Source organism: Brienomyrus brachyistius, chromosome 17, assembly GCF_023856365.1.
Source record: "Brienomyrus brachyistius isolate T26 chromosome 17, BBRACH_0.4, whole genome shotgun sequence".
Taxonomy (NCBI): Eukaryota; Metazoa; Chordata; class Actinopteri; order Osteoglossiformes; family Mormyridae; genus Brienomyrus; species Brienomyrus brachyistius.
Genome location: NC_064549.1, coordinates 10,954,712 through 10,978,751, shown reverse-complemented (window position 1 = coordinate 10,978,751; position 24,040 = coordinate 10,954,712). Strand labels below are relative to the sequence as shown.

The 24,040-nt window shown below is 43.7% G+C and overlaps 1 protein-coding gene and 1 long non-coding RNA gene across 2 annotated transcripts in view; one reads left to right on the top strand and one right to left on the bottom strand.

The window, feature by feature from the left end:
* Nucleotides 1-7,525: 7,525 nt before the first annotated feature.
* The window catches only part of LOC125712122 (calmodulin regulator protein PCP4-like), a 29,925-nt gene continuing 13,410 nt past the window's right edge, over nucleotides 7,526-24,040 (bottom strand). Inside the window, exons 2-3 of the mRNA XM_048981796.1 lie at nucleotides 15,892-15,943; nucleotides 7,526-7,761 (exon numbers count right to left, since the gene is read on the bottom strand). Coding sequence (XP_048837753.1) covers nucleotides 7,628-7,761; nucleotides 15,892-15,943 — 186 coding nt within the window. The 3' untranslated portion in view covers nucleotides 7,526-7,627. The remainder of the gene's footprint in view (nucleotides 7,762-15,891; nucleotides 15,944-24,040) is intronic.
* Nucleotides 8,936-10,358, top strand: LOC125712123 (uncharacterized). The gene is made up of 3 exons (XR_007383197.1): nucleotides 8,936-9,031; nucleotides 9,956-10,057; nucleotides 10,279-10,358. It is a non-coding gene; the product is annotated as an uncharacterized LOC125712123 (long non-coding RNA).

The window sequence follows — 24,040 nt, the reverse complement described above, 5'->3', positions numbered from 1 at the left end:
TCAGATGAGACTGATAAGAATTATTTTACATAGAACTTCCAGCGCATTTGCGCCTACTATGATCCCAAAGATTTCAGTCTCTCACCAACTTAGATGAAATGCAAACATGAAAACAGGTCAATCTTACACAAACAGCACCCGAGAATCTCATTTTGCCGAAACTACAAAATACAGGTCATGTGGCATGAAGGGACAAAGGCAGTCCTTGCTTTAAAGTTAGTCTCAATTTGCTACCTCACAATACTCGTTTCCTTGGGGCATCAATATCACCATGACAACAGATTCATTCCCTCTTAGCTAGCACCACACCTTAATTGCACCTCTCCCTCCAGACTGGCTACCCCCCTCACAATAAAGACACACACACACACACCCTGAGCACACAGCAGGTCTGCACGGTATTCAATCATTATCCATTCATACATAATCATAGTCATATCACGGGGGACACATGGAAACATTACCTGCAACCATCTCTAATATGTACAACACACTCTGAAGCACAGTGGGAAATGATAGATGAATAATAATAGTAAATAAATAATAAATAACGTTATTATATGGAAAGTACAGTATACCCAACAGGATACTAAGTGAACATGCATGCAATTCCCTACTGCAGTGCTAGATGTGTATGTGTGTGTGTGTGTGTGTGTGTGGGGGGGGGGGGGGCGTATACCTATCCTTATGGGGACACAATGTAACGTGATAAATATCCATTTTCTTTTTCCCTTAAGGGGATCGGTTTTCTGGTCCCCATAAGGGAAAACTATATTTTAGAAAATTGGTTAACGCTTTTAGAGTGTATGGCTGTTGGCTTGTTGGCCGGGTTCGAATCTCCGCCTGGGTCACATGTGTGCGGAGTTTGCATGTTCTCCCCATGTCGTCGTGAGGTTTCCCTCCGGGTAATGATCCCAAGCGACTTGGTTCTTCTCAGCAACCATACACTCACCATATACTCAGCATGCACTCAGCATGCACTCATCATACACTCAGCATGCACTCACCATGCACTCGCCATGCACTCACCATGCACTCACCATGCACTCACAGTACACTCCCCATGCACTCGCCATGCACTCGCCATGCACTCGCCATACACTCGCCATGCACTCACCATGCACTCACAGTACACTCCCCATGCACTCGCCATGCACTCGCCATACACTCGCCATGCACTCGCCATGCACTCACCATGCACTCACAGTACACTCCCCATGCACTCGCCATGCACTCGCCATGCACTCGCCATACACTCGCCATGCACTCACCATGCACTCACAGTACACTCCCCATGCACTCGCCATGCACTCGCCATGCACTCGCCATACACTCGCCATACACTCGCCATGCACTCGCCATGCACTCACCATGCACTCAGCATGCACTCAGCATGCACTCACCATACACTCACCATGCATTCACCATGCACTCACCATACAGGTGTTTTACCAGTTTATCAGTTCTGAATGCCACCTTCTTTAATGTTGCTGCAAGTAATGTAAATGTACCATGAATTTACAATATTTTACCTTGTTAAAATTCCATTTCAAATTAAACGTGATAAAACGTAGAACGTGATGCCCATAAGCAGTTATGTGGTGGTACATTGTACAATAGCGTAGTAACAAGAAAACTGAATTGTTTAAATGAGCAATTTTTTTGAGGCTTCTTAATTATTTAGCAGTATTGTTTGGGGGTGGCTACACAGTTATTCGGAAATATTTTTTTTTACATTTACAATTAGCCAAACCTTGAAAAAACACGAGTAAAATGTGGATTCATAGCTGCAGGGCACAGTAATGTCTTGGTCAATGCCTGCTTGAGCTGAGTTCTACATGCTCCTCAGTTGGCTGTGTCATTTCTTTGAGGTTGAGGCTACGTCAAATGGGCCCCCCGTGAGGCGCCACAGAGCATCCCGACGGTTTCAGCCAGCCGCCTTCAATTACTGATGCATCATTTCTTTTTATTCTGATGTGTGGAGGTGAAGTAAGAGAACAACATACACAACATCATTATTCTTCCAAAGAAATTATGGCTAACGCCCCACCCTGCCCTAACCATAACCATAAGTAACCAAACGAAATACAAGAGTTTTTGCATTTTTAGTTTTTCCATAGCGTTAACCAATGGCCGGAGGATCAGGCAGGATTCACTCATGACACAGGCAAGGGCACATGTGACAATTGGGCATGCAAGACAAATATTTACATTAATGCATGCGGATGTTATTTACAAGCCTCGTGAGCATGTTGGGACACTCTTAATAAGCTTTGTGGAGCCATACCTCCCCCCCCAGAGGTCAACCATCCTGGCAACCACCATACCCAGTTTCCACCTCAGCCCTGAGACAAGTCCCAGAGGTCCAGTGGCAGCTGCCAGTACGCCCTCTCTGGTGACGCAGGAGCCTTTCGTTTGTAAGCGGTGAGCAGCTGGGGACCGTCGGTGTAGCCAGGCTGCCTTCCGGTGTGTGTTTCACTGGGGGCCGGACCTTGCCCTTGAACGGCTTGGTGAGGATCCGCTGCTAACCACCAGGATGTTTCCCCTGTTGGCCGTCCTGCTCCGCACATCAGGTGGCCTTGCACAGCCACTCCAGGTCCCACTGGTACTGTCTCTGCTGCTTGCCCAGCTCACGGCACTCCCTAGCCACCTGGTCCAGCTCCTTGCGCAGCCACTCCTGGTCCTGCTAGTTCTGCTGTCACTCTTTGACGAGCTCGTGGCACTCCTGAGCCAGCCGAGCCTCCAGTGTGCTGCACGCCTCTTCATTGTGGACTAGCTGAGAGCCCCTGCAGACCAGCAAACGGTCAGAATCCCTGGAAGTTCACACCTTACTTGGACGCCGATGTCGTCTCGGACAGGGATCCTGCAGGCTGGCATGGGCCACTTGAAGGCCCGGGGCGCTTCAGAAGGATGGGGTGGCACCTCCCTCTCCACACCGCTCTCAGCTCGTCTGCCGGCGGCTCTGCTGCGGGCTTCAGGCCAATGGCGCGCCGGACAGCCCCACTTCCTGCAGCACCAGAAGACAAGCTTCCCTTTACAAAGCCTGTGGTTTCCGAGCAGTTCTCAGTGGAAAAGCGTCACTATCGTTCCTGACCCGCCGCTCCACAGCCTCCTTCAGGTCTGCCAGGCTGCAGCAGGCTCTGCACGACATCCTTCCCGCCGGGAAACTGCTAATAAGCTCAGCTACGTGGAGCCATCTCGCTGGCACTACAGTATTATCTAGCAATAAAATCAGTAAAATAAGTTTGTGCTGTCGCTGTGAGTTGTGTCAACAGATACAAAGTAGTGCCGACAAATCGCTTGCATTTCTTCAGCAGAAGATGTCTTTTCGTGATTAGATCTTGTTCACTCATTTTTGTTTAATTTCTCACAAACTCACCATACAGTCTATGAGTGAATTCAGCAGCAAAGACAAGACTGATTATGACAGCAAACTTTCTAATGATTTTTTTAACATGTATTAGATAATGTTGAAAAGAATGCTTGCAAAGTTTTGTCTCCTACGACTGACTAAAAATGTCTCGACGCACCATCTTGATGCTTTGAACCAAGCCGACTATCACAGTCCTATTGCCATTGAACGTTGTGCAAGCCTAACAGCACAGATGCACAGTGAGTTGTGTTGCCACCATACACCGATGCTTTAGGTTTGTGGAATTTGCATGTTCACCCCGTGTTTGTGTGGGTTTAGGGTGGATCCTCTGGTTTCTTAAGTGAATTGGAATGCTGAAATGGACTGTATGTGGTTGGTTGCTGCCATGCACCAATTGCAATGCATATGTTATATTATATATAAGCAGTCACTTGATTAATCGTTGAACTAATCGGTAGATTATTTGATTATTCACATGACTAATGGTGACAGCCCTATACCAGATCAAACCAAACCACATAAAACCACATAATCAAACCACATAAAGAATGTCTCATTCACCTATATGTAGTCAACCCCTGGGTCTATAAGCTTCAGAGCTCAAAAGTCTTGGCTAGAAATGTTTATAATGTGATTTTTTTTTACAATTTCTCAGCATGTCTGAAAATGCTTAGATAGGTGAAATGCTTCAAAATGTCGAGGCATGTCAGACTACCCCGAAAGTGGCTGAGAGGCCTCAGACTCCAGGGAGTTAAAACCCACTTACAAATTTCCTCTATGCCTTCTCACAACCACCCTAATTCAGCTGAGTTCTAGGCTATAGACTCTGTCTAAGTATTTGCAGTGAGGTAGATTCTACCTTATATACTAGTTGTTGATTGTAAATTTCTTAACTGAAACCTGGTTGAGGGAATTTACCCAAATATTACCTCAGAGGAAGATCCTTCCAGAGACAGTATGAGGTCATCTGGATGAAGATTCTAGCATAAATAAAGCTTTCTTCCAAGTGGCATTACTGTCGGTTTGAAAGCCATTTCGCACCGTTAGTACTTGGGTTTTCATAAAGAGTCTCCCGAAGGCTGCAAGGGAAAAATTTTATGTGGACAGGCTGTGAAAATATTGTGAGTGTTCAGACTTGCCGTTGTTTCGGTCATTTTATACTGATAACCAGGGGTGCACCTAGAAATTTCAATCAAGTTGATAACATGCTACCTTGCTCGACCCCCCCCCCCCCTGAAAACAATACAAGAGCTGACTCTAATTCCTGGAGTATTTGTGAATCCATGACTTAAAATAATGCAAACTATTTTGAAAGCAACACTTAAAATAGCATTATATTTCATTCAAGACTATGCTGTATTATTACAAACTGGTTAAATATACTTATGTGATTTTCCCCCATATCATCAATAAAACAGTGATGATTCAGGACCTGGAATATAGGAAAAATGTAGAGATATTTTACGGGTAACCTGGTGGTTTGAATCCCACCCCTGGCTCTGTATGCATATAGATTAGGGTTACACTGATTAGCGGTTTCACTGTAAACCACGGTAAAATTCCCGGTAGTATCACTGTCACAGATTTTAATTACCATTAAACCTGTGGTTGATTTCCAGGTTCTGAAAAAGTCACATTAAATACTGTTCAGTATCAAAGGTTAGCGGTAGTGTCCCAGATGCAGGAGCACGGGGGCAGCATGCAGTTTGGATCTGCTTAGTGTCAGCGGAAACATGGCAGAAAGCGGCACTCCAGAGATTCTTAATGTTCATGCACATTTGATATGGTTTTCATATGCTTATATAGAGCATTGGCTATGTTGTTGTTCAAATTTTTAAGCATTTTTAGATCGCGGGTGCAAGCGACCGAGTTTCCTCCGCAGGGCGGCTGGGCTCTCCCTTAGAGATAGGGTGAGGAGCTCGGTCATTCGGGAGGGACTCAGAGTAGAACCGCTGCTCCTCCGCATCGAGAGGAGCCAGATGAGGTGGCTCGGGCATCTGATTAGGATGCCTCCGGGACGCCTCCCTGGGGAGGTATTCCGGGCATGTCCCACTGGGAGGAGACCCCGGGGAAGACCCAGGACACGCTGGAGAGACTATGTCTCTCGGCTGGCCTGGGAACGCCTCGGGATCCCCCCAGAGGAGCTGGATGAAGTGGCCGGGGAGAGGGAAGTCTGGGTCTCCCTGCTGAGATTGCTGCCCCCGCGACCCGACCTCGGATTAAGCGGAAGATGATGGATGGATGGATGGATGGATGGATGGATGGATGGATGGATGGATTTTTTGGTGAAACAAAAAACAATGTTGCAATAATAATAATAACCGTGATCATTTTGATCACTATAATCTTAATGTTAAATTTTCATCTCTAGTGTAGTATTTCAGCTTTTCCTCATATTTGCTGGCCGTCCTCTCAGTACTCCAATTTCCCCCCAGCAATCTAGAAAAATACAGTTAGGCATCCATGAACTGGCCAAAATATACGTGTGCGCACCCAGTGATAGACTTGCACCCCGTCCTCGGTGTCCCCTGCCTTGTGCTTCCTGTACAAGATAAGCAGTATAGGAAATGGATGGATATATATATAATTCATGCACTGACAACATAAGCACCATGGCTTTTGCACCAAACATCTCAATCGCTTCTGGCTTAAAAGGCCACAGAGCCAATTAAAAGGATGAAATCAATACCATACAGCTCAAAGGTCATTGAAATCACTGGGAAACACCAATAACCTGATGTAAGAGTAGCTCTAATCCCCATTATGATACTGAAACGGGGGAGCTCTTCTTCATAACTCACTGCATCATCCTGCAGTTTGTTCAGGATTGTCAATACAGAAAACATCAGCCGATATAACTGAACAAACTCTCCCTCAGCCTTGTCTGCGCTTGAAATATCTCTTCCCATCCACGAGGATGCCGGAAAGACAGGCAGAACAGGACAGCGCCGATAAATGCGCAGAAATTATGATGGACGTGATGTTCCGACGTGATTTTCATGGGCATATGAACAGTCTGGTTAAAGGACATTGTTGGAATCTCTTTTGAGTAGGACGATCAGCCAGCAAACAACATTTGTTTAATGAAAGGGAGAGTCATGTTTTTACATATGATCCTATTTGTTGCCAAGTGCTGGCTAAAAAAATGAACACTGCCTCTAATTTATAATGTAATCTAGTCTGGAGGAGGAAAATCCACCAGTCGTGACTCTTAAAAAGTACTTGAGAATAACTCTAGGTGACAATCACCAAACAAATGATATCTAGGAAAGGCCATAAATGGAAAAGGGCCCAGATTTATGTTGCACTAGAAAGAATTCAGTGTAATCAATCATGATACAAAATATTAGAAAATCTGATCTCAGTGCTGCTGGATGTATGTCTTCAGGTAGCTGCTGATGCACTTGCTGGCCTGGGATTCTGCCCTGTGGTATTCATCTAACTAACGGGAATTTAAGCTGACACTACTGTAACACTCTGGTTTTTATGGGAAATTCTTTTCAGATTCCGTGATCCAATTTGTGTTGTAATGGACAGTGTTGGGAAGGTTCCTTTTGAAATGTAATTGGTTGCAGATTACAAGTAACCCTGTCAAAAATTGAATTAGTAATGTAATTATTTTGGTTACATGTAATGCAACTTTTTACACCTGATTTTTCAGTGACTTTTTCATTACTTTTCCAACAAATGTTTTACTCTGAGCAATAAAGCTGAAATGTCCCGAGGACTTTGCTGATCCGCATTGTATGGAAAAATGCCAAAAGAAGGCATTTCTGCATGGCGAAGAGATGCAAGGCAACAAAATGAGTGTTATATTCTACATATAAGAATATAATCTGATATAATCCCTTTGTAATCACCAACATTTTCATTAATAACTGTAATTTTGTTCCATATTTTTTCAGTAACTGTAATGGATTATAATTTCCATTAATAATAATGAATAGTAATTTCATTATGTAATTATACAGTATGTAACTAGTTACTCGGCAACACTGGGCATAAACCTTCTGAAATACATCAACTGCACCAAAAACCGTGACCACAGAGCAAAGAAAACATTTAGAACCATATAATTTATTGTAGCATCAATCAAATCATGGGTTACATATATGATTTCACAGACATGTCAGCGATTGACAGGGAACCTCTGAGCCCCCCCCCCCCCCCCCCCGAGTCCATACAGCGTGATTTCTTCAACATGCAGTGACATGCTGCTCTCCAGCCAACAGAAGCAGGCCCATCGCCCGGCTCCTAGGATTTCTCCTCATTCTTCTTCTTCTGGAACTTTCTGAACTGCGACTGAATGGCGACAGCCGCCTTCTCCGTCTCGGGGGCGTCCAAGTCGATGTCAAATTCCTCGGCTGGGGCTTCTTTCTTAGATGTATCTGCCAGAGAGCAGCACAGGTGGGTCAGGTTTCATCCAACACACTTCTTTAAATGAGGAGGAAGTATTTGTTACAGCATATATGCAATTTCGGTTCGGCGACTTCATTTGACGCTAACTGTCATTATACTAATGCCAAGTCTGAATTTGCTTTTAGGGAATTATCGACCCAATAATTGGCACAATTATTCTTTTTATATTTATTATTTATTGGTAATTGGGGCACTATATTTATTGGCCGTTTATGTCGCTGTTTCACAGTGTCTTATGTATTGCACTGTGAGTCCTGTGAAAACCCTCCCCTTGTCACTTCCTGTTTGTATGTTGTATCCTTGGTCCTGCTGGAACGTTATCTGTGTCTCACCCAGGTAAGGGAGGAGGCGAGGACAAGCATAGGGGGGGAATGAAAAGGACTTTATTGAGGAATAAACGAATAAAGGGCAAAGTGTAGGGGCAGGCACAGGGAGCGACATCAATCGGGAAGCACTAAGGGTGTAACGAGATCTCGCGATATTACGGCATGACGAGATTTCTCGTCGGAGTGTAAAGCGGTCTCACGAGGGCGCTGCAAATCAGCTGTAAGCGTGTCGCCCGTCTGACTAAATTACCATAGTCGATGCCCCAGACACTTTTAAATCTTTTGTGTGGCAGCATTTTGGGTACCGGGAGGAAAATATAAACGGCGAGATAGTGACAGACAAAACACGAGCCATCTGTAAGCACTGTAGGAAGATAATGTCGTGCACAGCGGCTAACGCCACTACTATGCAAAGCCATTTGCAGCACCTTCATAGCTCTTTACTTAAATCCAGGCAGTGAAGAAAACATTTAAAAAAGTTTTATATTTGTTATTTTTATTGTTTTATTTATATTCTATTTTATGTTCAGTTGAGTAGTCAAATAGGAGAGAAGCCTGTCTCAGTTTGTGGTGAAATATTTTATGGTGCTAGATATTTGTTCTGTTCTTTACTGCATGTGATGATGGTGATTATTTAACACATTTCACCAAACATCTGCATTATTTAGCATTTTTTGTCTTTCAATTAATCAAATAAAAGGCTGCTTTCCTGTAATATATTTCAAGTTTTCCTTAAAATATTGTTAAAATATCGTCTCGTTCTCGTGAATCCAATATGAGTGTCTCATCTCGTGGGCTGAGTATATCGTTACATCCCCAGGGAGCACATAACTGGGAGGCACTTTATAACACCACTGATGAAGAAGCAAATGAGAGGCAGCAGGAGGGATCCACACAAGGGCTGAAACGAGAGGTACTGAATTTGTGGTTGTGTAAGGTGTATGGATAGATGGATTTAAACACAGAGTAACTCCATCCCCATTTGAAAGGAAAGAGGTAAATGTAAGTGTCGCAGCCAGATTCAGCTACATTCACTGATATTGAATTTTCCAGATACTTAAGCAAAGGTGGTTTCATCATCAAGTTTTAGCCGCCGGAGTTGCCTTCTCCCGTTTCCAACAGAAGCGTCTTCCTTAACTCCTGGCCTTGAGTTCTGTGGGTGTACTTGCATTTCAGTTTCATATTAAGCCCCAGGGCAGTGTGCAAGGAGTTCTTTGTGATCATACGTAAGAACTGTACTTCCTGCAACAACTTTCCAACATATCAAGAGGCTCATTTTGAGCCCCGAAAAACAAAGAACAATCGTCTTATCAAAAATGTGAAAAGAGCCGTTTAACGTGACCTGACTCTTGCTGAACATTGTTCATGCCTCTTAATTAATAATATTATATGTTTCTTGTTGTTCTTTATTCTCATTTTCATTGCCAAAACGTAAATGAGGGTTGCATCCTGGATCTGTGCTTCTGCTTTGTATGGAATTTGCATGTTCTTGCCTGTATCACATAGGTCTCCTCCTGCAGTCCCAAGGCATGCAGTTGGGTAATCAATGACCAATAAGATTTCCGTAAAAATATCAAGAGCATGTTTATTGTGGTTACTAGCATTTCATGGAGACCCAAGGTTATGAATCAGTTCTGTGTGTTAAGCTGGGGAGATGATCAGAGGTACAGACTCCTGTAAATTGCTGTCGTCGCGCAATTCACACAATCTCTGCAAGCTCAGAGTCTGCTTCTTTGACCACGATTATACCTGGAGGAAAAACATGAATTCTGGTACACCTATGACTGTAAGTGGGATCTGAACTCAAAACCTTCTGACAAATCTCTCCTCCTCATAGACTCACTTAGTCACCAGAGGTGGACTGTTCAGGTCCAGAAAAGTTGACATCCAGACCAAGATTTCGTTTCAACCAACCAGCTCTGCCAGTCACAAAGAACTGGTTTGTATTTTTGCTTCATTGCTGGGTGGTTAAGTATAAATTACCAAAATGTATTTCAAGGTTTGTTCAGAGGAAAAATTGGTTTTCAGAGGAAATAGACATTTAATAGAAAAAAAAATCATTTTGCTGGCTTATCAATGAGCTCAGTGGCTAAGGCGATCACCACTGAATAATTAAAAAGATGATGTCATGAATTAGAATCTCATGTGATCCCTTTCCAGCACCATGTCCTTGGGGTAGTCAGAGCGTCCTGTCTCCATGAATGGTAAAGCAGCAGGAACTCGAGCTAGCGGCCACAGAGGTATGTTCCCTGGCCCTCGTCGAACAAGGACACCGCAGAAAATATTTACATCTTTGTAGCTGGTATTTGCTGTTTTTCTTTTTCTCAATGGGATTGTATGTAGCAGATGGGCTACCTCATGACTGTTAATGAGACCGGGGCCTAGTCAGGGAAAAGATAGAACGGGCAACCTCCCACCTTAAAACCCCCTCCCCCCTCCCGAAACCACATTACCAAATCAAACACCCGTGCGAGGCAGGGGGTCCTGGTGGATATGAAGGTCAGGCAAATATCACTGACCTCCCAATTCAGCTGATGTGCCTCTGAAGCCGTTTGAAGTGAAGCCAGTAAAGGAGAAGAGAGACTAAACAGAGCTGCTAGATCAATAAGGAGTGTGGTGTCAGGGCCTGCCCCCTTATGGGTGGATGTTGTATTTGTTTTTAGAGAAGGAGATAAAAACAAGCGATCGCATTGCAACTCATAAAGCATCTAAGCATGATCTCTTTGATATAGATAAAAACAGTGTTTCCTCTTTTTTATGTGTATATATAATATGTGATGTGTATATATACGTCACACATATAAAATATATATAAAGGTTATATGTAAAGGTTAGCTTAGGGCAGGGGTGTCAAACTCCAGTCCTGGGGGGCCGAAGCCCTGTGTAGCTTAGCTCTTTCCCTGTTCCACCACAAATGATTCAGCTCGGGAGCTGTGTGGTAATTAGCACAAGGAGTTGAATCAGTTGTGTTAAATGAGGGTGAACCAAAAACCGTACAGGGCTCTGCCCCCCCAGGACTGGAGTTTGACACCCCCAGCTTAGGACCTACCCCAGATAGGCTGAGGTGCAGGAGACAGTAATGCAAGCTTGTCTGTCCATTACTTTTCCAGTGAAGAATTGCAGAGCTGTACAAGCAAGTGGTATCACTTATTACAATATAATGAAGAGCTCCCAACGAAGGAATACATTATCATGCAAATATGGGAAGACAGAGGAAGGATACTGTGGAAAACTAGACTAATTAATCCAACGGTTATGGGATTTTTGCGCAAGTTAAATGTACAGCTAATTAAAAAAAAACATTCAAAAGTGGGTCATCTCATTTCAGAACGTGAGCTGTTCCACTGCTAATTATAGTATAACAATATGTTTGATCTCGAAAAGTGGAGCCTATGACTTACAGGCACTCTGTCAGCAAGATTTTGGGACTTAGTGGAGTTATCATATCTGTATGTATATTAACATTTATTTTATTTTTTTAAGTTTAAAGCTTATTTTTTTCATCTTTGTCTACGGTCTGTATCCATGATATGGACCTCTCCAAATATGCTGATCACAGTTCAGTGAAGTCATTTTCAATATCACAAATACAGTGAACCATGCAGTGGAGAATTGTCCTGGATCCCACACATATTACAAAGACATTTGTAATTCACTACTTAGGATAAAATACATTGAAATCCATGCTGAAGTGGACAGATTTTTATCAGCAAACAATAACACATCATCACATCCTCATACCTTTAGTTAGATTAATGCCTGAATCTTTGTAGCCCGGTAGGCACAACAGGTAGCCCAAGCAGGATAAAATAATATGAAAAATGTTACAGGGTTTGAAAGGGATGTGTTGTACAGTTCTGCATAACACACATCCTGACCTTGGCAGAATAGTCAGATCACCGCTGGGCCCTTGAGCATGGCCCCTAACCCCCCGACATGCTCCTGGGTCGACCCTGTGCTGCAACCCCAAGCATCACTCTCAAGTGTATACATGCGTGCGTGTGTCCCAAAGGAGAGATGCAAAAACTACCCAATTCCAATGTGGCCGTACTTGTGCAAAAGGCAAGTACAGCACAGCTTCATCCTTTTTTCACATACGTCCGCCTACAGCCACAGTCCTGATAAGACGACAGGACAGCTGAGATCAGCTTTATGAGCAGCAAACTCTGATTTTAGTTCGAATCTGACTCAGTTACTTTTCGACTCAACGGCATTGACTCCCGCACAAGTGGCCTTTCCTTGTTTTATGGTATAATTAAAATCCATTTAATATTCCAGAAGTGAGTGGGACGAGTCCTTCTTTCCATAAGAGGAACGTATAGATAAATGTCTGCTAAGGCAATATCTCCCATAAGGGTGTCTCACTTGAAAGTCAAATGCTGAACTGATTTAGGATTTTTGCAGAATCGACAAAGTCCCATAGGAATCCAATATATGAAGCAGCTTATTGGATATTAACCAAACAGGGGCTGGTAATTTGCTAGCTCATAAACCACAGGATCATTAATAAACTTGTCAATCAAAGAAAGAATAAAGAAGAAACTATTTACATACCTGTCAGTCAAATGTCTGCAGCTATTAACTTTCACTGCTTGTATGATTTTTGTGTATGATGCCACAATTCCCCATTAACTCACACATCATTAAGAACCACACGATTGTTAATTGGGATGCTACTGAAGACAGTCACTTAAAGACTACAATCAGGCCACGGAATTGTAGTGTAATAATGTTTCTGCTTTTCTCTTTATTAACATATATCATACATTCGGTATATCATATGAAGCAGGTTTTTATGATCGTATTTATATTATATCATCCTATCATCATAATATGATGGTATCTCCTGCTTTGTTCCCTGTGCTTCCAAGGTGTGCTCCAAGATCCCTATAACCCATTACTGAATAAATGGTTATGGTTAAATGGGTGGATGACTGGATATATAAGTCATGGGTGAGTTAGGGTGGTATGGTGGCTCAATGGGCAGTGCTGTTGCATCACACGTCCAGGGCTAGAGGTTCGTAAATCTCCCCGACTGTACAGGGGTGGAATTTGCAAGTTTGGGTTTGTCGTGAGGGTTGCCTCCTACAGTGTACAGTGTCACCGGAATACATGGCTGGATGATGGATCCGAAATAGAATCTGTGTCATTCTATGATAGGCCGACCACCTAATATATGTCTTGGGAGACACTATAAGGTAGGATAGGGTTTGTAAACTACCATTTCAATTAAATAGACCTGGATTTCACTTAGGCCCTAAGTTCTTGCTATGTGCCGATTGGCTGATTGGTTAATGTGAAATAGCTGTTTGAGTCTTTGAATCAAGGAAACAAGCAAGCAAAAGCATAAGAAGAATTGAACTATTTAGCCGAGCACTGGAGCCTTTCGGTTTTGAAGCAGTTTGTAAAACCTGAAATAGCGCATAGGGTCCCTCCTGACATGGATTAGGTGGTCACCTTATTCTGTGATCACGTGCCAAGTGAGTAAAATGACGAGTGAGAAGCCTTTGAAAACGGACAGTATGCGGTGAGCAGCAGAGTGTGCCCTTTCTTCCGCAGTGCGGGTCGCCCTGGCACCGGACACACATTTTTCTGCCGTATCTGCACGTGGCACTAAAAGGCGGCTCCGGATTGGCCACTGGCTGCCGGGAACCTAAGCAATTCGATTAGCCTCAGCAGAGAACGGTGCCTCTGCGGTGTTACGGTGAGGACTGATGATGCTGGAGAAACAATTTCTCCAGCATGTTTCAAGCTGTAGTTTAATGGCCAAGGTCGGCACCAAAGGCGTTCTGATAGTTTGAAAGCCGAAGCTTTCTTTCCATTTATGCTTTCTACCTTTTTGAAAAATGGAAAAAGGTAACGGCGGGTTCTCCAGGAAGACAGGCTGAAGTGAAGCATAAAATGTTTTCATTTTAATTTTGAATGTTATTTATTCATTTATTTGCTGCAGAGTTCGGGGTCACATCCGGTGCTTGGCCAAGCATTACAATGCTTCAGACTGTACTGCATGGCTTGTGTGACAGTTGCATTCATGCCATAAATTGTGTCATTAGTGATCAGTAAGACGGATCTGCTGGCAAAGATCATGGCAGCTCTAAGAGCTCTGGAAATGCAATAGAAGCATCATAAATTTCATAGATCACAGTACAGCCACATGGGCCAAATATAAAACTGTATTATAGTACACTGAGGAAGCAGGAAAAATGGTGTCGTCCTGCCCAGATCTACAAATTCACCAGAAAATTGGTCAGGTAGAGCGTTTGGTACCTTGCAGGCTGTAATTTATAAGTATGCATGAAATGTGATATATTGCTAGCAACCGCATTTGCCTGGTTGATGTTGCAAAGAACACAAGTAAACATTAAGCAGGGAAAAGGTTACACGCAACCAGCCTGTATGCATCAGAGTGCCCACAGCACACTGCTGCCATGCATCAGTGCCGCGTTTATTGCGTTTCATCTGTCTCGTCTTAGCGAGTAACTTCAGCCATCTTCAGCTGGAGTCAGCTTTTTACAATCCTGAGACATCTATGTTGAATCACTCAACCATAAGATCCTTGGTTGGCCGTCGGTGTGGGTGCTTAGCTCTGCGAGTTACTTCCCGGGGAGCATCTTCACCTACACATCTGGCCTGTCACCTTGCCACAATCCCTTTGGCCTCGCAAAGCGGCAGAGACTCCTGATGTTTTTTTTTGTTGCATGTTCAAAGAGCTCACCTTGCCATTCTCACAAGAAGAGCCTAGATAACACATAACATCACTGTGCTTTCCAACCAAGGAGACGTTCTGCTTGCCACAGGCAGGGACGGATTACAGACCGGGCCAGCGGGGCCGCTGCCCAGGGGCCCTTGGGGTGCAGGGGGCCCGTGGGGCCCCTAGCCCAAAACAATTTGCAACGCTTATCAACAGTGTATTTTCATTTGTCTATTTTAGAGGGCCTACATTCTTTGATCCTCTGCCTACAAGGGCCCCTGACCCTATAGGGAGGCCATTTGGCTGCCAAGGGCCCTTGAATTGTGGTGGTGCTGGTGGTGGTGCTGGTGGTGGGGGGGGGCCCTCGTGAACGTTTTGCCCAGGGGCCCACACAACCCATAATCCGTCCCTGACCACAGGCATACGAGACTTGAATTGGTTGCATGGAGATAATACAAAAATGCTGTGTTTATAATGGCTTCTTCTCCGGTCTGCAGAACATCTGCAATAGCCTGGCCCAGATGATATCTTGATTGTACATGGTTACCTGTCACTAGTGCACTATTATACTGTAGCTATAATGCACCCATGCGCACTTGAGATAGCCCATTTCCAGATGAGTCACCAGAATCTGCTATATTAGCGGGTAATCAGCTAGTTGATGTACTCTGTTGGCCCATAAGCCGTAAGTCTCAGTGGTGAGGCTGTAGCATGGCTCTCGTTCTGCTTCCGCGCATATCGTCAGGAAAAACGAGGTTACGCTTCAGTGATGCGGCCTCCTGCGTGCCGCAGAAGTCAGAGCTGCTATGAAGATGTTCTCAGGACGAGTTTAGAACACGGCCTCCGCGGAAATGCTAAACGTGCATCTACTCCTCTCGAAACGCAGCCCAAGAAACGTGTAATTGGAGTGCAGAGTCATATAGGGGTAATTATCTGGCGGAAATGCTTTAAATTCAATGACTGTCTCAGCAGTGGCCTTTTTAAGAAGTTAGCCTGAACTCATTTTGTAACCGAAAGGATTTAAAGCGCAGTGGAAATTTCCAGAATGGCACACTTATCCAAGCGGTCACTGGATCCTTTACCTTGTCCTTCATTTGCTTTGCTGTTGGCACTTGATGCCCCGGTGCCTTGTCTCTGAAAAAGAAAGAAAAAGTACATTGTTTACAAGGACACTCCATTGTACAGAAATCACACCTTGCAATTTATGACTGCGAACCAAAATATGTCTGTAATGTGCTTTTCAAAGCTTTATCCCAACTCAAAATGCACCACAAAGCCCGTCAGCATGATCCACTGTGCTCTGGATACATGGAGGGCAGCTGTAGGAAAGCGGGGGGGGGCGGGGGCAGGTTTCTGTTTTTTTGTGCTCCCTGGAACAAGGTGACACCTTTGGGGAGTTAGTGCTCATTCTGGTAGCCCTTGCATGCCCCAGTAAGCACCGAGCTCACCCCTCCCTAGATGTCAGACCACAACTCCCAGCTCCTCCTCTGAAGACCACCCCAAGCCTACAGGGTGCAGTAAATAAAACAGACACATGAAGAAGAGTCAGTGAGGACCACAGGGATGTTCTTCCCAGGCTCATTTGACCGTAGCTTTGCTACCGGACAACCCTGCTTTCCCCAGTGGTACAGTGGAGACATTTAATGACATCCCTCCTACTTGGAACCATCACTTCAAGGCTTCCTATATAGGGGACAAGTTCACCCGTGGGAAGTTCTACAAAAAGAAACTCACAGATGACATCCAAGCAATGGTACACCTAGGGCCCCCAGCCCAAGTTAAACTACATGCCAGCCAGGTATAGCACAACATTTTTTTGTCTCAAAATCCTCCTCAAAACATAATTGTTTCAGAAGAGCAACATTTATCTTCTGCTCTATGCATCCATAACCAAGCAAAATAAGATTATGTTCAAATAGTAATCCTGAAAGTACTGTATTTCTTATTTGCATGCAAATCCTTTGTACCCTACATTCCAAGTGTAGCTTGGAAAAAAAAGATATGTTCAAAATATTTACAAACAATTATGATTGTGGACGAATGGGTGAAGTTTTGTGGTAAAACAATAGTATGATAAAATGGTGAATGCGTTCCTTAATGTATTCCTGTAGAATACATAAATTTCAGTCTGGGTGATTATTTGGGATTATAAAGCTATTCTTAGCTTCAGGTTACAGCCATTCTTTTTAATGTGTGGTGCAAGTGAGAAAAGGCTCACAACAATATTGACATGCAAAAAAAAATGAATATAAAAGAGTACGGAGGTATTAATAATTTAGCACTGCTGTTTATTTTCTACCCAGAAAGTCAGATTGTTAGAATCATGTGTATAATATTGATTTCTGTTTGTTCAAAAAGCGCACATAATATCAGGGTGATGTTCATACTCGACGGATGCCAGGGAAGTCAGCATCACGCATGCTTGAGACGACGGCCAAGTTTCCGTGGAAACTGCAAGCACTCGCCGTAAGTTTACGGCGCCAAGATAAGCATCTCTCAGACTGAGATCCTTTTCTTCTGCGCAGAAGGTCACACCACTCTGACAGGTCACCTCACAACAAACACATTTTATACAAGAAAAAGGTTCACAGTTACCTATCGAAATTAACCAGGACCTCCATGTTATTCTATGAATGGCCTTTCGGTGATCATTAACATCGGGTATCTGCCAAATAACTTATACCCCAGGGTCTGAAAATAGGTTTGTTTTCTATGTCATACATTTTTTAAAAAGGGAGGGGGGAAAAAAAACGATTTTCATTAAAAAGAACTTAGCACAGGTGCCTAAATCCAATATTTTGTCACTGCATTAAAATTACATGGCTCCATTTGCGACCAATTTGATTTAAAAGCAGCCCATCCATTTGTGCCAACACTGTTTGAGTAATTTCAAGGAGACTAAAATGCTGTCAACCTACGTAGCAGGCCCAGACTGCTCGCACAGCTGTTGCAGTGTCGGAAATATTACATTTATTGTACGTTTATGTACCCCAGAACAGCACAATGCATTATTTCACATACATCTTTAACTCGACCTTGCCAACTGGTTAAACAAGTGGAAAAATTGAGCTTCCGTACAATTCAAACCATTGGCATTGTCATGAAAATGAACAGCTCATGATAAAGCAACAATTCTTCTACCAGCTAAAAACCAGAGAGGCAGATTATGCGAGTGTTCCACGAAACCCTAAAGCTTCAATCCTTAATCCTAATCCCCATACATCACCAACGCATCTATTGGAAATCTAAATTATATGGGATATTTCACAATCATATTGTTCAAATGGTTTAAACCAGTTTAAAGCATGGTAATTTATTATTTCTTTGAGGGTAATGTGAGAGGTGAGTTCAGTTGACCTATAAGCACATCATCCTTCAGGTGGCAAATTTGGAGTATAGACACTAGGGCTGTCGGTTTTTATTTCTGCTAGACTAGTGCAAGAAGTTACTAATGACAGAGGATTGATCAAGTGAGATGGTTCTTAAGACTCACTTGGGTAGTTTGTGGCACTGGGCAGACACACCCAGCTTTTGCTATTGAAACAAGACGGATATAAAAGAGTGCCAATGAAAAAAGGAGCAGTAAAAGAAGTTTTATCTTTGTTGCGAGTATCTTTGATACTCGTCTGAAGAATTTCCCTGAAGAATTAAACCAGTTTATACCCTATAGGCTAAACCCTTCCATACTACAAAATACAGGGCTGATAAATGCAACCCCAAATTGTGTAAAATGTAAATAAAAACAATGCAATGATTTACAAATCATACAAACCCATATTTAATTGAAAATAGCACAAAGACAAGGCCAAATGTTGAAACTGAGAATTTTTATGGTTTTATGACAAATATGAATCAATTTTAATTTGATGTCAGCAGCATGTTTCAAAGAAGTTGGGACAGGATCGTGTTTACCACTGTGCTGCATGTTTACCACTGTGCTGCATGTTTACCACTGTGCTGCATGTTTACCACTGTGTTGCATGTTTACCACTGTGCTGCATGTTTACCACTGTGCTGCATGTTTACCACAGTGTTGCATGTTTAACACTGTGCTGCATCACTTCTTCCTTTAACAACACTCTGTAAACGTTTGGGAACTGAGGAGAACAGTTGCTGGAGTTTTGAAAGTGAAATGTTGTTCATGCATTCTTGCACGATATAGGATTTCAACTGCTCAACAGTTCGGGGTCTCCTTTGTCGTAGATTTCGTTTCATGATCGATTATACACGCAGAAAGCGGTTTGGCTTTGTCATGTTGAAATATCCAAGGCCTTCTGTGAAAAAGATGCTGTCTGGGTGGCAGCATGTGTTGCTCCTAAACCTTTATATATCGTTCAGCATTAATGATGTTACCTCAGATGTACAGGCTACCCAAGCCATGGGCATTAATACACCCCCATACCATCACGGATTCTGGCTTTTGAACTGTCTGCTAATAACAAGCGGGATTGTCTCTCTCCTCTTTAGCCCGGAGGACGCAGCGTGTATGATTTTCAAAAAAAATTAGAAATTTTGATTCATCAGATCACAGGACAGTTTTCCATTTCACCTCAGTCCCATCTTAAATGAGCTCGGGCCCAGAGAAGTCGCCGGTGTTCCTGGATCATGCTTAGATATGGTGTTTTCTTTGTATGGTAGAGTTTCATTCTGCATTTGTGGATGAAGCAACAAACTGTATTCACAGACAATGGTTTATGGAAGTGTTCCTAAGCCCATGCAGTGATTCCCACTATAAAATCGTGTCTGTATTTAATGCAGTGCTGCCTGAGAACCCAAAGATCTGTCCAATATTGGTTTTCCGTCTTGTACCTTGCATACAGGTACATTCTTTCAATCTTTAATGATATTATGTACCATAGATGATGAAGTTCGCAAATTCTTTGCAATATTACATTGAGGAACATTAGTCTAAAATTGTTGCGCTATTTGCCCTGCAGTCTTTCACAGAATGGTCAATCTCTCCCCATCTTCACTGGACAAACACTTTACTTGTGACATATTCAACCACGTGTTTTGTTTTCCAGTCTTTTGCTGCCCCTGTCCCAACTTTTTTTTAAACATGTTGCTGACGTCAAATTGAAATTGAGCATATATTTGTCATAAAACAATTAAAACTCTCAGGTTCAACATTTGGTACGTCGTCTTTGTTCTACGTTCAAATAATATGGGTCTATATGTGTCGCAAATCATTGCATTCTGTTTTTATTTACTTTTTACCTTCACCTTTTTTTGCTGTAACATTTTTTTTTTAATGGCATCCGGTGGAGGACCCCACCAAATGCAAAAAAGTACTAATAAAATTTACATGCAGTGTATTATTAAAGAAAAGTGTTTTAAACATGCTTTATATGTGATATGCTTTATATCTGTGGTTGCTGTGATTCGTCAGAAATTACGGCTTATGGTTTGTTGAATGCTGCAATGTATGTTGAATGCCTTCCCATTGTCTCCCTCCCCGGGGAGAAATATGCAGCAATGTCAGGAACTGAGATGTGTTTTAATAGCTGCGCAGGTAAGAATCCATCGTTGAACAAGCCCTTATTCAGAATGTCCCCAACCTACATTATTAATCAAATGCTTTCAGTGAATTTCGAAACGCTTTATAGAGCTCTGTGATGCTGGGAAGTAGAGACAGGTAGAGGAAGAATACAGTTTGGCATTATCGGGGCAGAAAGAAAGTGTAATTCAGGAATAAAATGTAATTCTGTTTTGTTGCTCATTAAGCATGTAGAATTTTTCGGGCTTGTTAATGCATTCCAGAATCGTTTCTTCAGAGCGAGATGTTCCTACAGCGGCAACCACACCTCTAGCACTTATAAAATAGTGTCACCTTCTTTGTTACTGAGAACCACTCAACGCCTTCGATATGAAAAAAGTCGGAGATAAGTTACTGCTTTTTTCCCTTTTTTTCTGTCGTTACTGCAAGTTCAAAGGCAGGAGACGGGTTTCTTTGCCAGACCCCATGATGCCCATAAGGCTCCATGTCAAGAGGTAGTGCAGATGTGTGCTTAATTAAGAGGGTCTTTGCGTACGGAGCGCCACCTCCTAGCACAAGATAGAGGGAGAGATGGAGAAGCGGGAGGCTCGCCTCAGCCGGCACGTGATGCTTGGAATGCCATGGTAACGCCGTGGCGATGGAAGATTCGCTACATAGTAACCATTCACCCACGCCAAGTACAGGAGTACGAGTTGCTGAGCTGCAGAGGTGGACATTTCAGGTCGAGGAATTAAAAATCCAAACCGGGATTTTGTTTCAACCAACCATTTGAGCATAAAGAGTCACAGTCACAGAGTACTCAACTGGTCGGTTGAAACACAATCTTGGTCTGGACCTGAAATGTCCGACTCTGCCGAGTTGCAAACACAGATGTAAGTGATCCACTAAATTGAGGATGGAGCGGCATGCTTTACCTGCCCCTGTTCCTCTATAGGGACTGAGAACAGCCTGGGCAAGAAGGGAAGAGTGATGAAGTAAGGAGAGAAAGGAGAAGGAGTTTCCATATCGCTGATGCAGAACCAGGCATGAGTTGCATTGAGGAGCAGGAACATGAAGGCTAGATAATTACCTGGACTCCTGTGAGAGTGATTACTGATAAGGGGAGCATCAAGCAAGGGGCTATCCCCAATCTACACACACACACACACACAATCAGGATTTAGGGAGGGGGAAACAAACACTGCAAAAGCTGGGAGACTGCTCTCTGCTTAGAGCGAGGAGCCGCTAATTACGCTCTGTCGCTGGGGTGATACTCACAAGCCCCCATTGGATGTCTGGAGCCGCTAGTATGTGCAGACAAAAGTGCCAGTGAACACTCTCACGCCCCCTCGCAGAGAGGCTCACAAAAGGACCTGCCAGGGCATACGCACACTAACCCCATAGCATGCTGGGAAATTATATTACTGTACGCACATTTCAGGCAACTAAAGTCAACTAAAAAAAAAAAGACAGCTATTTATTGTTTTTCCCCTTTGAAGAGTCTGAGTGCTGGTGGGGGGGCGTGGATAATTGGTAAGCTTGTTTATGCCTCAGTGCCGTTAATGGGACTGCATTCCGAACGTTACACCGATACCTTTCCCTGAAAAAAAACATGCCTTCAATAACGTTACCCGTCGCACTGTCCCCCTGCTATGTGCATCGTGCCGGCATCCGCTTCAGTTAAAGTAAAACTCAATACTGCTGGGGAAAAAATAAAAGAAAACCTTAAATTTGGCCAGTCGTAAGACGATTTCATAAGCGCCCGATGGAATTTGCGTTGCGTGCTTCGCGAAGAACGTCCCAGCTCAACATATGCCCAAAATTCCACGTTAGATGTGTTTCTTGTCGTATTTGCATTGACAGTCTGCAGAAAGGAGGCTGAACAAGCAAAGCATTGATGCCTTTCTGATCTCAGTAATATGAGAGTTATTGCATCTACAGGCAGCTGTTGTCCGTCGAGATGGGGAAGGAGTGGAGTATGGTGGCGTTCACTAGAGGGAGTCACTTCTGCTTTTTCACCAATCTACTCCTCAGGTACCCAAGACACGGTGCCAGCAAACCATCCGGTGCCCATTCTGCGCACTCTCTGTCCTGCTGCTATTACTGTTTGCACTTTTATTTATTTACTATTTATCGTGGTCTATATGTCATAATACTGTATCTGCAGTCATACTATTTATTCAAATATTCATTCAGACTAGCATTGTTTTGTCGACTGTATGACTGTATGATGTGTTGTGCTGTAAATTGCACTTGTGTAGCCCTGTGTCGTCTTTGTCCTTTTGGTTTTCCTGTGCACCTTGGCCCGGGAGGCTCTGTATATTGCATATATGGCTGAGACGACAAATAAACCTACTTAACTTGACTTGAAATGTCCACTGGCTGTACAAGACCGTAGAGCACCAACCCTGAGCCACACACCGGAAGATAAAACGTGAAGACGGCTGGTTCAGTAAGAATGATGTGTGGCAGCAAGCAAGAAGAACAGCCTGAAGGATCTCCGGAGTTCCCCTTTAAGGGAACGTCGTGCCCAGTGACACCATCTCCACCTAGTGAGCTGCTACCACCAGGGTCCCTCCCCCCCACCACGAACGCCATGCATAGAAACCATATCGCCATTAATTATGCACAGCCTCAATTAGCATCTCCCCATGCCTTCCATGTGGCCTTAATCACCATCACCTTGAACAATGAGTTCATGGTGTGGGGTACGAGCCACCCCTCACCGAGACACTACAGTCATTGTGACGTCATGCCGTGAAACAAAATATATATCCCTATATGCAGATGCGAGATAGAGTTTCACCCATAAGAATTACAGTTCACACTGTACAGTGGCACTGGCCCCATTGTGAAAGCTGATTGGACCCAGAGTGGCCCCTCCCCTGTCACTCACTCATTCAAAACATAACATTGGCTAATGATAAGATTGGCCCCTCTGTATGAATTATAGCCACCCTTATGCCCCCGCAATCCTAGAAAAGCCCTTGGTTCTCCCTGCATCGTGGGCCACAATCCTTCCCTTGTTACTGCGGGCGCTTTCTTAGCGCAGTGTTTCTCCTCGAGGACCCCCGGACGGTCTACCTTTTTTCTCTCTCCCAGAGTTCACCTTTTTGCTCCCTTCCAGCTCCCTGAAAGCTAGCTGGGAGGGAGCAAAAACATGGGCCGCTAAGCTACACAAGCGTCCACCTTTTCCGGGGGCAGGCCATCGCAGTCCCCATTCCCCAGACGGCTCACGTTTCCCAGCATGTGCCGTCAAAGGCGCGTCGATAACATCCTCCGATGTCTCGGCTCTTGGCTGCGGTGCTTTCATTACATCGCCTGATAAAAGCCGCAATCATCAGGTACTCACCAGCACTGCAGTTCGGACATCCGAGAACCTCGAAGCGTACTTAAGTGAGCGGTGGATGTTCTTGATGGGCATATGTGACAATTAATTATTTACACAAAGCAGACTGTAAAACAGAGGGCATCCAGCAAAGAGATGTGTGCTATATCAAATAAGTAAAAAACCCCAGTAAAGGAATATAGGAACAACATCTTTGGGGTTAGTGAAGAGAGGTCCTCTTTCAGCTATTTCTATTCAGAGCCTAGAACCAGGCTTGGTCTGGGAGTCACTGAAGTCCCACACAGTGGGTGGAAGCTCATCAACACAGAGACACAGTTAAAGTATGAAAGTATGAAGAAAGACTTAACATAAAAAATCCAAGCCTGGCAAAAACAGCACCTCTGGCAACTGCAAACCCTGTAGAAAG